The sequence below is a fragment of the Pituophis catenifer genome, unplaced genomic scaffold (genome assembly GCF_029215685.1).
Source record: "Pituophis catenifer annectens isolate HBS135680 unplaced genomic scaffold, rPitCat1.0.hap2 SCAF_7, whole genome shotgun sequence".
NCBI lineage: Eukaryota > Metazoa > Chordata > Lepidosauria > Squamata > Colubridae > Pituophis > Pituophis catenifer.
The window spans coordinates 71,052,384-71,067,540 of record NW_027256887.1 but is presented as its reverse complement, the minus strand read 5'-3'; the positions used below and the strand labels follow the sequence as shown (position 1 = coordinate 71,067,540).

Sequence of the window (15,157 nt, the reverse complement as noted above, 5' to 3'; positions counted from 1 at the left end):
AACCATTCATTTAGTGACCATTCAAAGTTACAATGGCAGTGAAAGCAGTGATTTAAAAACATTTTTCACACTATAAGGTCATTGCAGCATCCCCGTGGTCACATATCAAAATCAGGATGCCTGACAACTGGCATGTATTTATGAGGGTTGCTGTGTCCTGGAGTCATGTGATCACCTTTTTTGGCCTTCAGTGTCAATGGGAAGCCAGGTTCACTTAACAACCACATTATTAACTTAATAAGTGCAGTGGTTCACTTAACAACTTGGCAAGAAAGGTGGTATAATGGGACAAAACTCATTTAACAACTGTCTTGTTTAGTAACGGAAATTTTGGGCTCAATTGTGGTTGTAAGTCGAGGACTACCTGTATAGTTTTCTTGGCAACAGCAGGGAAATCATTGGCCATAGCTGCTTTCTGGTGGTTTTGTTTGTTTGTTGTTTGTTTTTACTTCTCATGGCAGCCTATAACCCTCCAATAGGACCCTCCCTTCATGCTCTTCATCATCTGTGCCACACATTTGCATCATATACTTTTATGAGCAGGCATTGGATTTTGCTCCCAGCTGGCTTCATTGTGTGTTACACAATGAGATAGAAACTAATTGAGCAGTTGTTTTAGGTTGCATTATATATGTAATGACTATACATTGGTGCACACACATCATAGCTAGCACAACAACATTAGGAAGTGAATTGGTCATCAGCATATATTTGAGATATTAAGTTTAAAACTTTTTAATATGTTTTATTAAGAGTGCTGAAATATTTCTCATTTTTTCTAGGTGTGGAATATCAAACAGATGATTAAGTTAACCCAAGAACATATAGAAGCTTTATTAGACAAATTTGGAGGAGAACACAATCCACCCTCGATCTATTTGGAAGTAAGTATTGAGTTGGAAATCATTATTGTTGCTATTTTTACATAGGTTTTCTGCTTATTAAAATATTTCAAAGTACTTGTAGGTTTATATTGTTAAAGCAGGTGGGTATGCATGAATGATAAAGTGGAGACAGTCTAACAACAGTCTTAAGATTTAGCAAGAGACTTCCACACTCCAAAGGATATAAGAAAAGATTCGAATATGAATCAGGATTGGGTTAGTCTAAATCTGCAAGGCCAACTATCACAGCAGCCAATTTTTTCTTACTGTCTAGTGAATTCTGAGCATTTACAGGTTTTGGGCCACTTCCCATGCTTATTCTTCTTGTGAAATGGCACCCAGCTGTCCTACCAAGGGATTTTAATGTTGAAGTGAGGCTTTAGCAGTGAATGAGAGCACAATTCTGGTAATAACTGGAAATGTAGTGTCTGTGCATGATGTTAAGCCAGGGCTTAGCCTTCTGCACATATTCTGTCCACTCTGCTATCTAGCAATTGTCCTTCAGAAGCTTTTAGACTTCTTTCCTGGACTGATGCTGAGGTGACTTCATGCTTTGTGGGGACTTCAGCCTCCATACTTTAGAAATGGAGTTTGGATTGGCTTGAGAGTGGCAACCATGAACTTGTCCCAGTAATTTTAGTTCCAACTCACAAAGGTAGCTCCATGGCAGATGAAACTTGATTGGAATATGGAGGATATTAATTTTGTCCTTCGCCATGGCCGGAGCACTTTCATGGTCACACTGCACATTTTGAGCATCCTGGTCATTTGTGAGAGCAGTGAGCAGCACCTATTAAGGTGGTTTGTCTCAGAATCTTGATGGATGCTGAGAGTTTTCTGAAGTTCATGATGTTAATGCTAGATGTGTTTCTGACAGTCCTCCAAATCATGGTTTAACTATCTAAAATGTACATTCTTTCTTTCAATTAACGTGGTAATGTTCCTTTTGCTTGTTAACTCTATCATCTGAACTGATAAACCATGATAGAATGTATTTCAGACTCTGGTTTTGTTTCTGGTTTTGAAAATAAATTGCTGACGTGGACATTGCCTTTCAGCAAAATTCATAGTTTCTTCAAAGGAGAAAGAAGAGATGCCTGGAGTACCAGTGGATGAAGACAAAGCGTGAATCTGATTGAGCATGAGTAAGAACTTATATTAGGGCTTACATTGTGGCAATGAGGGCAGAAAAAATGTTTTTTCTTTGCCCTTATTGTTTTTGCTGGTAGCTGCACAGCAACCCAATTCAGGGAGAACAAATCCCTGCTGAGAAAGGACAGATTGCAGAGCATATGCAGGGTTATTGTGAAGAATATTTTTGCTATTTGGCAGATAAAATTGCTCGGATTCACTCAGAGTTTGACTCTGACTGGACAGTGCCCAAAACAAAGTCTTTTGTAGTTATCTAGAGCAAGTTTTATTCTGTGACTCTCAAGGAAATAGACAGGGGTTTTCAGTCTGTCAGCTAAGCCAACTGCTTGTTAGATCCAGGTCCCTCCTAGATAAACTAGACAGGGACCATGTCTAGATGAGTTAATTCTTCTTTATTCTAGGCTACATAACAGAACCTTGCAAGTCTAAAAGTACAAATCACCATTTTGAACCTCCTGCTTAATTAGGGCAGATTTTTCCTAAGTTTCTTCTTCTGACCCTTAAATCACTAGGGTTCCTGGCTCCCTTGTCTGGTTGTTTCCTAGGCAACATCTCTTCCCCTTGTCCCTCAAGGTATCCACACATTTCATTTCGTTATTGTAGTCTGGTCCATATGGGGACATCAGCTTCTTTGTGGCAGATGGTGATCCCCTCAGCCTTGAAGGAAGCGATGGTGCATTTTGGTAGAGAGTAAGGGAGATGACCTTGACAGAAGTATGCAACAGAAGACTGTTATCTAAGTGAAGAAGGAAACATTCTTTAAGTCCTGGGGGTGGGGCAAGATATTTGTCAAACAAATGTCTCCCTGATTCACTAGGGCACCAATTCTTGAAGTATGGGCCGAAGACCCCTGGGGATCTCCCAAGACCCTATCAAGGGAGCACAAAAAAAAATCAAAATTATTTTCCAAATATTGAAAATATTTGCAATTTTTTAAAAAATCTCACTCTTTTCATTTTCTTACTTGTTAAAGAAGTATTGGGAGATTTTTATTAAAAAATACAGACTTAATATTGTTATTTTTACATGATTCAATAAATATTTTACAGATAACATCAGTTTGAATTTTTAATATGGTACTGTAAATATTGATAAATGTAGCCCGTGCAAACAAGAGCTCTGTAGGGCCCTCCTTAATTTTAAAAAGTGAATTAGGGTCCTGAGTAGAAAGATTTTCAGAAACACTGCACTTGGGTATAAGGAAAGAAGTTAAAGCACAGTCAGATTAAGTGGCTATGTCTATCTGAGCCCATAAACCCAGAGGCGCTGCATTGTTGATTCTCAGTGGGATATCAGCCTTATGAGATAGACCAGACAGAAACATGACCAGATGAGCTAATTCTACTTTATTATAAAATTATATTAATAGAAACTTGCAAGTCTGAAAATACTTCCTTCCCCTGTCTCCTTTATAGCCCCAAATAGCTATCACACTTAGATTTAGATACTGCTTCATAGTTTTTTACAGCCTTCTCTAAGTAGCTTACAGAGGCAGCATATTTCTCCCAATAATCTGGGTCCTCATTTTACTGACCTTGGTAGGATGGAAGGCTGAGTCAACCTTGAGCCGGTCAAGATCAAAATGCTGAACTGCTGGCAGTCAGCAGAATTAGTCTGCAATACTTCATTCTAACCACTGCGCCATCACTAGGGAAGGTCCCTTTTGAGCCTCTTGCCTCACCACATTCCTGATGTGGGCTAAGCTGCCTTTTATCTGAATTGTTGCCTTGTCTTCCAAAGTCATTCCAACATACCATTATGGGGCATACTTCTACATTTGAGACAATCACATTTGATACCTCTTGTATCTTCAGTTTCTACTTATAGAGCAGGTAGCAACTCTGGCCAAGAGGGTCTTTGCACAGACACAGCTACTATACATGTTGCCCTAGTCACCACACAATTGGATTACTGCCATGCACTCTACCTAGGGCTGCCCTTGAAGATCATTTGGATGCTACAGCTAGGCCAAAATGTGGGAAATGTTGCAAACACCGTACTGTTTCATGAGCTACAGTGGTTAGCAGTTTGGTTCTTGGATGTAATTCAGATTTATCACCTTTAACACCCTTCGTGGCATAGCATCTTGCTACCTGAGGGACTGTCTATCTGCAGTTTTCTTTGCCTGTCAGGTAAGGTCAAACAGGGTGGATAATTGGTCCCAATTAAAGCATGTCATTTTGCAGGACCCATAAAGCATGCATGCCAAGTTGCAATTCCTGTCCTCTAGAATGATCTTACCCCAGAAATTAATATGATTCCCCCTTCAGTGTTATTGAAGAAATTATTGAAAACCTGGTTATTCTCCCCTGGCCTTGGGAATAGGGTGAATGTAGAGTCTGGTTTGGATTGGTTTGGGTATTTCACTCTTCTGATTGGTGTATTCTCATATGTTGCTTGTGAGTTGCTTGTTGCTACAGACATTTAGGAATTGGGTGGGAAAAGAATGTTTATTGGGAAAATAGCATATGAGTTGGTAGCTTATTCACAATGTTTTAGGCAGTAGAGAATGAAAATCATCATTCATTTATCTGTTTAGCTGTATGTGTTTGACTTAAATCCATTTTTTAAAAAATGCATTCTGTATATATCCCCAAAATATTTGTTGGCATAAATCAGGGACTTTGCAGCAGGGATCAACTTTCAGTGCCTAGGAAAGACTGCTGTAAAATCGTTATACATCTCTTAATTGTTTATGGCCCTACTAGTGTCTGACAGTTGGTGACATAGCTTGCACATCAGTCTCTTCATTCTAGCAGGAAGGGCTTAGAAGAAGCTTTTGGTAGTCTCTGGATTCAGGGGACGAATAGTGATACATTGAAGACTGGAATGGTGCAAGTATTAGTGCCCAAGAAAAATATTGATGCAGATGTTGTATGTTGAAAAATGTTGAAAAAAACCCACTATAGATTACATAGAAAAATATCAAACTAGATGTGTTTGTTTACAAAATTGAGTGAATGATTTGTTTAATGTTTGCATTAAAACTATTTCTTTGCCTGACAATTGAAAGAATATTGCTATTCTTTCCCTGTACAGAAAGGGAGTAAAGGCAAAACTACAGAGATATTAATTTGTTAAGCATGCTTGAGACGGGTGTTTGGTAGCACCTCATTGAATATGTATAAAAAGTGACCAAAAAAAACCTCTTGTTTGGTATAGATTTATGTTAGGCAGAAAATGAACAAATTAGGTATTTAGCCTGCATAGGTTATTAAGAAATGCATGCAAGTAAAAAGAAAAGTAAGACAAAGCATGTGATAAAATGAATAGGTTGGACCTCTCTGTATAAAATTTGGAATAAATAGTTGATTTAGAATAATTATGTTAGGAGCAAGTAAAGAATGCAAATGGATGCTTAATGTTTAGTTGAATGCATCAGCACTGAGCAGGGAGTAAGACAAGGATTTGTAAAGCTGGTAGTGACCTTATAAATTGTTGGTTGGGAATATAAATGTGTATGTACTGTTGCATGCAAACAATGCTGAGGTGTAGGCTGAAAGCCCAAATGATTTATCGTGAGTGTTGTATAATGTGGCAAAGAATATGAACCAATACGATATCCTAAAACAAGGTAATAAAAAAAGGTTTGAAAGAGAAAATTGAGTTATACATAAATGATGAAAAACTAGAAAATTAGATGAATTTTTAGTACAGATAAGTACATTCCTGAATTAATTCTGATATGCAAATACTTTCAGTGTAGTAGTAGTCTATAGTTAAAAAGAATTTCTCCATTGAGAGTGGAGACAGCAGCCAGTGTGGGTAGTGCCCATCCAATCAGCTTGAAGGACTGAGTCTGCCAATTATTCCTAGTCCCGCCCTTGTTGCCGGGCAGACCAGCTTTTGACTCAGTCCTTCAGCGCTGGCTGGTGTGTGGGACTTCTCTCTAGTTTAAACTCCTTTTCGTCTCTTTAGTGTCTTTTTCTCTCGGATTTTTTTGGACTTGGACTGTTTGACTGTGCTCTAGTATTCCGATTTGGACATTGATTGCTTTCTCCGGCTGACTTGGACCGTCCTGACGTCGAATTTGTGAGTTGCCATAGACCTCCGTTTAACGCCAGTCTCCCCTAGCTTGCCAGGGGCGTGGGGATTCCTTGCCCTCGTTTCTACCAAGGGAGGGCATTTGGTCGTGAGATCTTTGAGGGACATTCTTCCCTGCGGTTTTTCCACTCTCCCTCTCAGTTTGGCTGCCCTCGCCCTCTTCACTCCCGGCAGTTTTGGCGGGCGATCTCTAGCGGCCGCCATTTTGGACACTGATTTTCCCGCCGTTGGGGAGAGCGATTTTACAGCGGCCTGCAATTCTCTAGTAATTCGGCCGGCTGAGGCATCCTCCATACAAAGCGCCTCTCTTGCGGCCACTCTCTAATTTGAATTGAAGCGTGGCGGGCTGAGCGGTTCTCCTGAGGAGCTTCGCACCCCCGCCCTGCTCTACTGTGGCCTGCAGCTGCGGCATCTTAAAGCGCCTTCGTACTTGATCTAACACAGTTTAAACAGGTCACTAGCGGCTTGCTGGCAGCAGAGGAGCTTCGCGCCCCCCCTCCCTCCTTCAACGCTGCAAAGGCCCGAGACAGGAGGAATTGCTAACTGTGCCAGTGGGGCTTCACGCCCCCTCCCTCTGTTGAAGCTATTTGGTTTTGCCTCTGTCTATCATTAACGTCAGTGGAGCTTCGCGCCCCCGCACTTGTTCTCGCTTTACAACGGTCACATGACTGTGACCTAGATTGCCTTACTGTTTGATTAATTGATTGCCTCCCCCCTCAGCACGTTCAAAAAAGCCTTCCCACCACGCCTTTCAGTTTGAGGAGTTGTTACGCTCCCTTCTTAATTGGTTTGGCTTTTAGTTTATAATTGTTCAGTTACAGTCTATTCAAGGCTACCTCACGTGGAGTTTCTCTCGCTCCCCCTTATCTGTTTTGAGTCCGCCCATTGAGGCCCAGTCTAGTGTGTGTGAGGTTTTATATCTGTTTTGGGCCCATGCCTAAGGCCCTTGCAAAGTCTAAGCACGGCCAGAAGGCCAGTGCACGTGAAGTTGGCCAATCAGACTCCATGTCTGTTACCCAGCAATCTGTCATGGAAGATTCCAGGTCTCGTTCCAGGTCTTCTCAACCCTCACGTTCTCATCACAAGTCTTCCTCTCGGGACTTGACATCCTCCTCTTCCAAAGCGGAGAAACGTAGAGACAAAGTTTTGACCAGATTATGCGATAAGGCAAGCGCTCAATTAGCTCCCTCCACTCCTCAACCACCTGACCCTTCTGATTCTTCCCCGGCCGCTGTACACCATTCACCTACTCCTGATCAGCTATCGTTGCAGGATTGTCCAGTAACCATTTCCGACGACAATTTGTGGGGTCCTGGCTCAGTTTCTCATCAATTGGCTCCTGATCCAGCACCAGTACAGGCGGATCCTTCCACTGATCCTGTACCGACCCGTTCTTTGGACTCTATCGTGCCTCCAGATCAACTTCAGCAAATGATCGAGATGGCGGTTCAAAGGTCCTTGGCCGTCCGTTCGGGTTACTCTAGTCGACATGGATCGGTGAGAGAGGTTTCTCCTTATTCAGCGGGCCGCAACGATGAAGGATGCTCTCATTCAGTTCGATCCGCCTCTCCTACTTCTTCTCACTACAGTCATCCTTCTGCCTTAATTGATGAGGAAGCTCCTGATTCTGACCTATCGGAGGATGAGAACCTTCCCCCTGACCAGCCGGCTTTCACAGGTCTCTTTCCTCAAGCCTTATTCAAGTCTTTACTCTTCAAAGCTGTTAATACGGCCCGTTTATCCTCTCCAAATGCTGATCCGGCTCCACCTTCATCTTCCTCTGGATCTTTGGACCCAATGTTCGCGGAACCAGCTAGACCCATAACATCCGTTCCTACACCTCCCCTCTTTCTGGATGTAGTGAAACAACAGTGGGAGTCCCCGGCCTCTGCTCCCCTCCCTTCCTCAAATGACAAAAGGAACTTTCAGGTATCCTCGGATCTGGAGGCTCTTCTTCAACTTCCTTCGGTGGATGCTCCTGTCGCAGCTCTTCTTCCTAACTCTAATGTTCCGGGCGATCCTGATGAAGGTCTTCGGCCTGATGAACGCAGATCAGATCAGGTTCTTCAAAAGGCCTTTCAGAGCTCTTCCTGGGCGATTAAAGCAACTACTACGGCTTCCTTCTTCAATCGAACAACTTTGCTCTGGTTGCGTCAGTTGCAAGAAAAGCTAACCCCCGGAGATGCTCGTATCAGACAAGACCTGAATAAAATTGTGGCTGCCGTCCAATTTTCAGCCGACTCTACTCTAAATGCTGCGAAGTTCTCTGCAAAGTCCTTGGCTTCGGCGGTCACAGCTCGTCGTTTACTGTACCTCCGTCACTGGCAGGCGGATGCCAGGCACAAGTGGCGATTGGCTTCGGTTCCCTTCAAGGGCACGAAGCTTTTCGGGGACGCTTTAGACCCTTTCCTCACAGAAACCAGGGACAAAAAGAAGGTGTTAGCAGCTGTTTTCCGGAGAGGACCGCCCCGTTTCTCGCCTTACCCTCCTCGTTCCTTTCCCCGAGGTGCGGATGGGGGATCTTCCTCCTTTTCTTCCTTTCCCTCATTCAGGAGAGATGGGTCTTTCAGCAGACAGCGGGGTTCTTCTGATAGGTCATTCAGAGGGCGTCCCTTTAACCTCAGACGGCCCTTTCGAGGGGGAGGAGGTCGTTTCGCCCGCCGCCGTCGCTGATTGCCCCTTCGACCCTCCCATTGGCGGTAGATTGGGTCTCTTTGCCGCTGTTTGGGAGGAATCCACATCGGACAAGTGGGTCCACGCCACATTAAAATCTGGGTTGACCATTGAATTCGTTGCCCCCCCCTCACTCCTTTGTCTGCTGTCCGATTTCTCGTAATCCCGTTAGGAGGTCCCTTATGGATTCATCGGTTCAGCACCTCCTGACTATCAGGGCAATTCAACCTGTGCCTCCTGGTCAGGAGGGTTTGGGATTCTACTCGAGAGTGTTTCTTGTTCCTAAGTCTTCGGGGGGGTGGCGTCCTATCCTGGACCTCAAACGTTTAAATAGATATGTTGTGTACCGAAGGTTTAAAATGCAGTCATTGAAGTCTATTCTCGACGGTGTTCGGCGAGGCGATCTCCTCTCTTCTATTGACCTTACTGAGGCCTACCTTCATATTCCTATCCTCCCGTCTCATAGACGGTTTTTGAGGTTTTGTTATAACGGAGCTCACTACCAGTATAGGGCCCTCCCGTTTGGCCTTTCTTCTGCCCCTCGCACCTTTACGAAGGTGCTGGCTGCTTTGGCAGCTCGGCTCCGACTTCGTTCAGTCCGCCTCTTGTGTTATTTAGATGATATCCTGCTATTGTCCCCTTCTTTACATCAGGCTACCATAGATATTCGCCTGACGGTTAAAACGCTAGCAGCTCACGGCTTCTCTGTGAATTTGGAGAAGAGTCATCTCTTCCCCTCCACTAGATTAGTTCACTTGGGTGCCCTGATTGACACTCTCCAAGGCAAAGTTTTTCTTTCTCCCGATAGGCAGACTAGTCTGAGAAGGTTAGTTTCCCAGGTTGAAGGGAGTCTGGTTGTTTCCCCCTATGTCTTGTCTCAGCTCTTAGGTAGGATGATATCTGCGATAGCTATTGTTCCCTGGGCTCAGCTTCATGCCAGGGAACTCCAATGGTTTCTCTTGCCCTTACAGAAGGCTGGCAGAGGCACCTCACTGAAGCCGATCCCGCTTCCTCCCGCGGTACGAAGATCCCTCCGGTGGTGGCGCTCCCCCGCTCTCTCGGCGGGGTGCTTCTTCCTCGAACCCTCCAGGGTAGTGGTGACGACAGATGCCAGTCTCCTGGGCTGGGGAGCTCATTGCCAAGGTCATCTGGCTCAAGGGACTTGGACACCCTCGGAAGCTCGGCATCCCATCAATTGGCTGGAACTGAAGGCTGTCCTTCTTGCTCTAAAGTCATTCCACCATCTGGTCTCCGGAGCCCACGTCCTTGTCCTCACGGACAACGTCGCCGCAAAGGCTCATTTAAACAAACTGGGAGGCACCAGATCGAAGTCTCTTCTGACCCTGGCAGTCACGTTGGGCATCTGGGCGGAGCAACACCTGTGTTCCCTGCGGGCGGAGCACATCTCCGGGGTAGAGAATGTTCAAGCGGACTGGTTGAGTCGCCGGCGGATAGACAATGCGGAATGGCGTCTCCTCCCGTTCTTTTTCCAGGAACTGTCTCTTCGCTTCGGCCGTCCTGTGATCGACCTGTTCGCGACTCACGAGAACTCTCAACTTCCGCTGTTCTTCTCGCGATACCCTCATCCTCGAGCGGCCGGCGTCGACGCCCTTCGAACTCCTTGGCCGTCGGGCCTTCTCTGCGCATTTCCCCCGACGGCCCTCCTTCCCAGGGTCATCCGCAAGATTATCTCCGAGCGAGCGGAAGTGATCCTTGTGGCTCCGCATTGGCCTCGGAGACCTTGGTTTGCGGACCTCGTGTCCCTATCGGTGACCCCATCGTGGCGCATTCCTCTCTCGGACAATATCCTCTCACAGGGCGCCCTACAGCACCCAGACCCGGCCTGGCTCAATCTAACCGCCTGGAGATTGAGCGGTGCACTTTGAGGGAGGTTCAGGTTCCAGCAGACGTTGTGCATACCTTACTATCATCCCGACGTCCTTCTACGGAACGCATCTACTCTGCCACCTGGCGGAGTTTCTACACCTGGTGTATCCAAGTCGGTGTCATTCCTCTCCAACCGTCTATTATCCATATTCTGATGTTTTTGCAGAAGGGCCTTTCCCAAGGTCTCTCTCCTAACACTCTTCGCCGGCACGTTGCAGCTTTATCTTCAGTACTTACCTGTGGCTCATTGTCTTCTCTAGCTCAACACCCTTTGATCCGCCGTTTCCTTCGGGGAGCTAAGAACTTGTGTCCTCCCGCTCTGCATCGATACCCTACCTGGGACCTTCCTCTCGTCTTACAGTCTCTTACGGGTCCTCCATACGAGCCGCTTCGAACTACCAGTCTCAGACTTCTCACCTGCAAGGTTGCCTTCTTGGTGGCCATTACTTCGGCTCGTCGCATATCTGAACTCACCGCCTTGTCCACCCGTCCGGACCTTTGTGTTTTCCATGCAGACCGAGTGATACTCCGTTTGGATCCGACATTCGTGCCGAAGATTAACTCGGTTTTTCACCGGGCCCAGGAACTTGTCCTGCCTAATTTCTGTCCCCGGCCTTCTCACCCTCGGGAACGTCGTTGGCATGCCCTTGATGTCCGGCGGGCACTGCGGATCTACCTGAAGAGGACGGCCCCTTTCCGTCGCTCGGAGTCGCTCTTTGTCTCCTTCTTACCTACCTCTCAAGGCAGTAAGGTCTCGTATTCAACCATTGGTCGATGGATTCGCCAGACTATTGCCATGGCCTATGATGTCAGAGCCCTTCCGCGTCCTTCAGGATTGACAGCTCACTCCACCCGCAGCGCAGCTACGACAGCAGCTTGGGCAACTCAGGCGATTTTGCTGGAGATTTGTAGGGCGGCCACGTGGACTTCTCCTGGTCCCTTCATCCGACACTACAAACTCGACCAGTTTGCATCAGCCGAAGCGTCATTTGGTCGCCGAGTTCTGCAGAGAGTGATTGCCGGAGAGGATAATGTGGTCCAGCGTGATCCCCCCCTAACATCGGGACAGTGAACTTGGGTATGTCCCACGCTGGCTGCTGTCTCCACTCTCAATGGAGAAGGATCGTTGGTTCTTACCTGATACGTTCCTTCTCGTTGAGTGGAGACAGCAGCCAGACCCTCCCCTTTTTTCTTCTTCGTGCTGGACTTGTCATGCTTTCTGTCTTTTCTGTCTTTGGCTTCTCCTCTGTCCCACACACCGAGTCTGTCTTCCAGTCTTCGCCAAAAGCTGGTCTGCCCGGCAACAAGGGCGGGACTAGGAATAATTGGCAGACTCAGTCCTTCAAGCTGATTGGATGGGCACTACCCACGCTGGCTGCTGTCTCCACTCAACGAGAAGGAACGTATCAGGTAAGAACCAACGATCCTTTTACTGAAGAAGTAAAAATAGTTGTATGTAAGAATAGATTTATGCCCATTTTATAATATAGAAGTAAGGGTATAATAAGAAAAATATAAAAGTAAGTTGAATACAATGGGAATTATTTAAGAAATTGAACAAACATTTAAGAAATTAAACAAAAAGAATAAAACTAAGAAGGAATGGGTGTTCAATAAATTTATATTAAATATAAGTTACCAATATGAAATAAGTGTATTGAGGTAAACTTACATACAGAAATAATGAATTAAGGCTTAATTGCTAAATAAATGGAGGGATGAATAGGTTGGGAAGAATAGCAGTTCAAAAAGCTTGAGGTTGGATGAATTTAATGAGATCTTCAAAAAGTGAGAAATGAAACTTTTAAAGAAAAGATAGTGTATGAATCAGCTATACTTTGGCTATTTTGCAAAGTTGGAAAAATATAAAGAAGTATAGTAGCTGGTGCTAGTATAAAGTAAATGTAATTATAGAATTCCTTTTCTTCAATCTATATTTTCTCTTCCTCTCTACCCACCTCCTCTGTCCATGCACGCTCATGCGTGCATACTATATTAGGGCTGTATAAAACATTCTATATACACTGTCTGGTGCACAAAAGAGTTGGTTTAAGGTGGTCCATAAAAAACTTTCATAAAAGGGAAAGAGACTGTGGGGGGGGGAGAGAAATAGGCATGCAGGCTGGTGCTCAGCAGCCCAAAGGTGGCAGCGGGCGAGGAGACACAGGCAGCTGCTCCTGAAGGGGCCCTGGCAGGCTGCTGGCGCTCAGAACGCTTTTGGAGGTTTTCAATTTGGGATGATTCAAGCCGGCCAGGCAGGAGCAGTCCCGCAGCGCTGCCAAGCGCAGCACTGCCAGGAGGGTGAAGAGGCCAGCAGCAGCATGGGCAGCCACTTGGCCATTTAAAGACTTGTGGATTTCAACTCCCAGAACTTCCCACAGCCCCCCCCCCCATCAGCTCCTTCCCCTTTCTGGGTAGCTCGCACCCACCAGGTCCATTGAGGTTGGAAGTTCGATCACACCCCATGAGGGAGCCTCCCATCAGCTGAGCCAGCACGGGCCGGAAGCTGCCTCTCATTTTGTCTCTCTGCGGAGGCCTCCCAGTGCAATGCTCTGCCACAGCTTCGGAGCAAACCTCCCTGTGGAGGATTGCAAGGCTGGAGGCTTTGCCTTGCTCCGATCAGCAGGAAAATCCCCCTCCCCCATTTCCCTGCCGATCATTCTATCTTTGGGGAGCTCTGCACAAACACACATCCCAAAAATGCTCCCTCCGAAGCCTCCAGCCTTGCAATCCTGTGCAGGGAAGGCAGAGGTTTGCTCTGAAGCTGTGGCAGAGCATTGCACTGGGAGGCCTTCTCAGAGAGACAGAATGAGAGGCAGCTCCCGGCCCGTGCTGGCTCAGCTGATCCGCGGGCTGATCTGCTTCCATAAGGTGAACAGGGAAGGGAAGAGCTGCCTCCTGTGCTGCCTATGCCCACCCCTTCACTAGGGCTTATTTTCAGGAGAGGGCGTATATTTACGCCCACCCCAAAAATCAGGCTTGGCCTTATTTTCAGGACATGTCGTATTTTCGGGGAAACACGGTAAAAGATGAAAAGGAGGTGCTAGTTCTTTGGGTAACTCTTTTAATATTAGGGAAATTTTGTGTCGAATCCAAATTATAGAGTTTCCCCCTCCCCCTTTTGTCATGTGGATATCAGCCGGACTGCATCTTCATTGCTTCTAGATGCTTAGTTTTACTCAGTTAAGAATTCTGTACACATTACTTGTTTTCTACAGGACTCATTGTTTCCTTATTTAGCATCAAAGTTCTAGGCAAAGTAGTTTTCCATGTATGTATAATTATTTGCTAGATTGCACATTAGTGTCACAATCCAGATTTTCCCTCGTTGATACACTGCATTTATATAGGACTATTGCCATTATGAGCTATTTAAGCTCATACATTCTCTCCTACCCTCCATGCACCCAGCTTTCCAAGCAGATTGGAAGTTTCCAAATCATAATATGCTGTTTGCAATTTCTAGTTGTAGAAAGGTGCATGTGTTTATGCACTTAAATTGGAGTAGTTTCTGCCAGTGATTTTACAAAATATAAGAAGGAAACAATACAATGTCTACTTTGGGCAGATAATTTTTTAAAATAGGGGACAAAAGGTGAGTAGAAGTAATGACTTCTAATTCTCATTGATTTTTCTAGGCCAGGGGTGTCAAACTCAAGGCCCGTGGTGCCTCTGCCGGCCAAAACGGCCCGCAGTGCCTTGCACAGCCCCCCCCCCACGGCTCATTTTCGGCCTGCAGAGTGCTGCAGGAAGCCGTGGAGGCCAAAAACGGGCCGCATGGGCGGCCCCGCAGCCTGTTTTGGCTAGCAGAGTACTGCAGGAGGCAGCACCTTCTTCACCTTCTATTTAGCAGCATCTGCTAGATACTCTCCAAGATCTGGATGGCTGTTGTTCAGAAGAGCCCAAAACACCTAGCTCTTCACTCAGGTCTTTGATGAGAATGAGCACCCTCGTATCACTGAGTTTGTCATCTTTTATCTTAATCTTTTACCTGTGATTGATTTAATTGTAATTTTTTTTTATTGTTGTGAGCCACCCAGGATCATTGAGAATTGGGTGGTATATCAATTTTGTAAATTATTACTAATATTAAGTCCTCCTCTAGGGCTGTGTCAGAGGTAGTAACAAAGATTAATAGACTGTTGGACAGGCAGTTTTTAGAGACATCTGGAGAAATTGTCAGTTCATTTATGCTCTGCTCTATACAAAAGAGTCAAGCCCCATAACAGATGGGGACTCTATGTCTCTTTAATCTCTACATTATGGAATTGAAACTATTTGTGCCAGAAAGTAAATCTCCCTTTGTCTAAAATAGCTGTTTTGAATGAAAAGGGAAAAAATGCATTTTGAGCCTGGGTCAAATGCCCACCATGGCCACGCCCAACCCTGGCCATGCTCCACCACCACCTCCGGCCCTTCGAGGTCAAACACAACCCTCAATGAAATCGAATTTGACACCTCTGTTCTAGGCCAATTTTCTAGTGCATATACATAACTTGGGGCAGAATAGAATTATT

The 15,157-nt window shown here is 45.5% G+C and overlaps 1 protein-coding gene across 7 annotated transcripts in view; it reads left to right on the top strand.

The window, feature by feature from the left end:
- Positions 1–15,157, top strand: part of BRAF (B-Raf proto-oncogene, serine/threonine kinase) — a 59,703-nt gene that overhangs the window by 10,341 nt on the left and 34,205 nt on the right. For all 7 annotated transcript variants that reach the window (XM_070948031.1, XM_070948033.1, XM_070948032.1 and 4 more), the window contains exon 2: positions 783–884. In XM_070948031.1, coding sequence (XP_070804132.1) covers positions 783–884 — 102 coding nt within the window. The remainder of the gene's footprint in view (positions 1–782; positions 885–15,157) is intronic.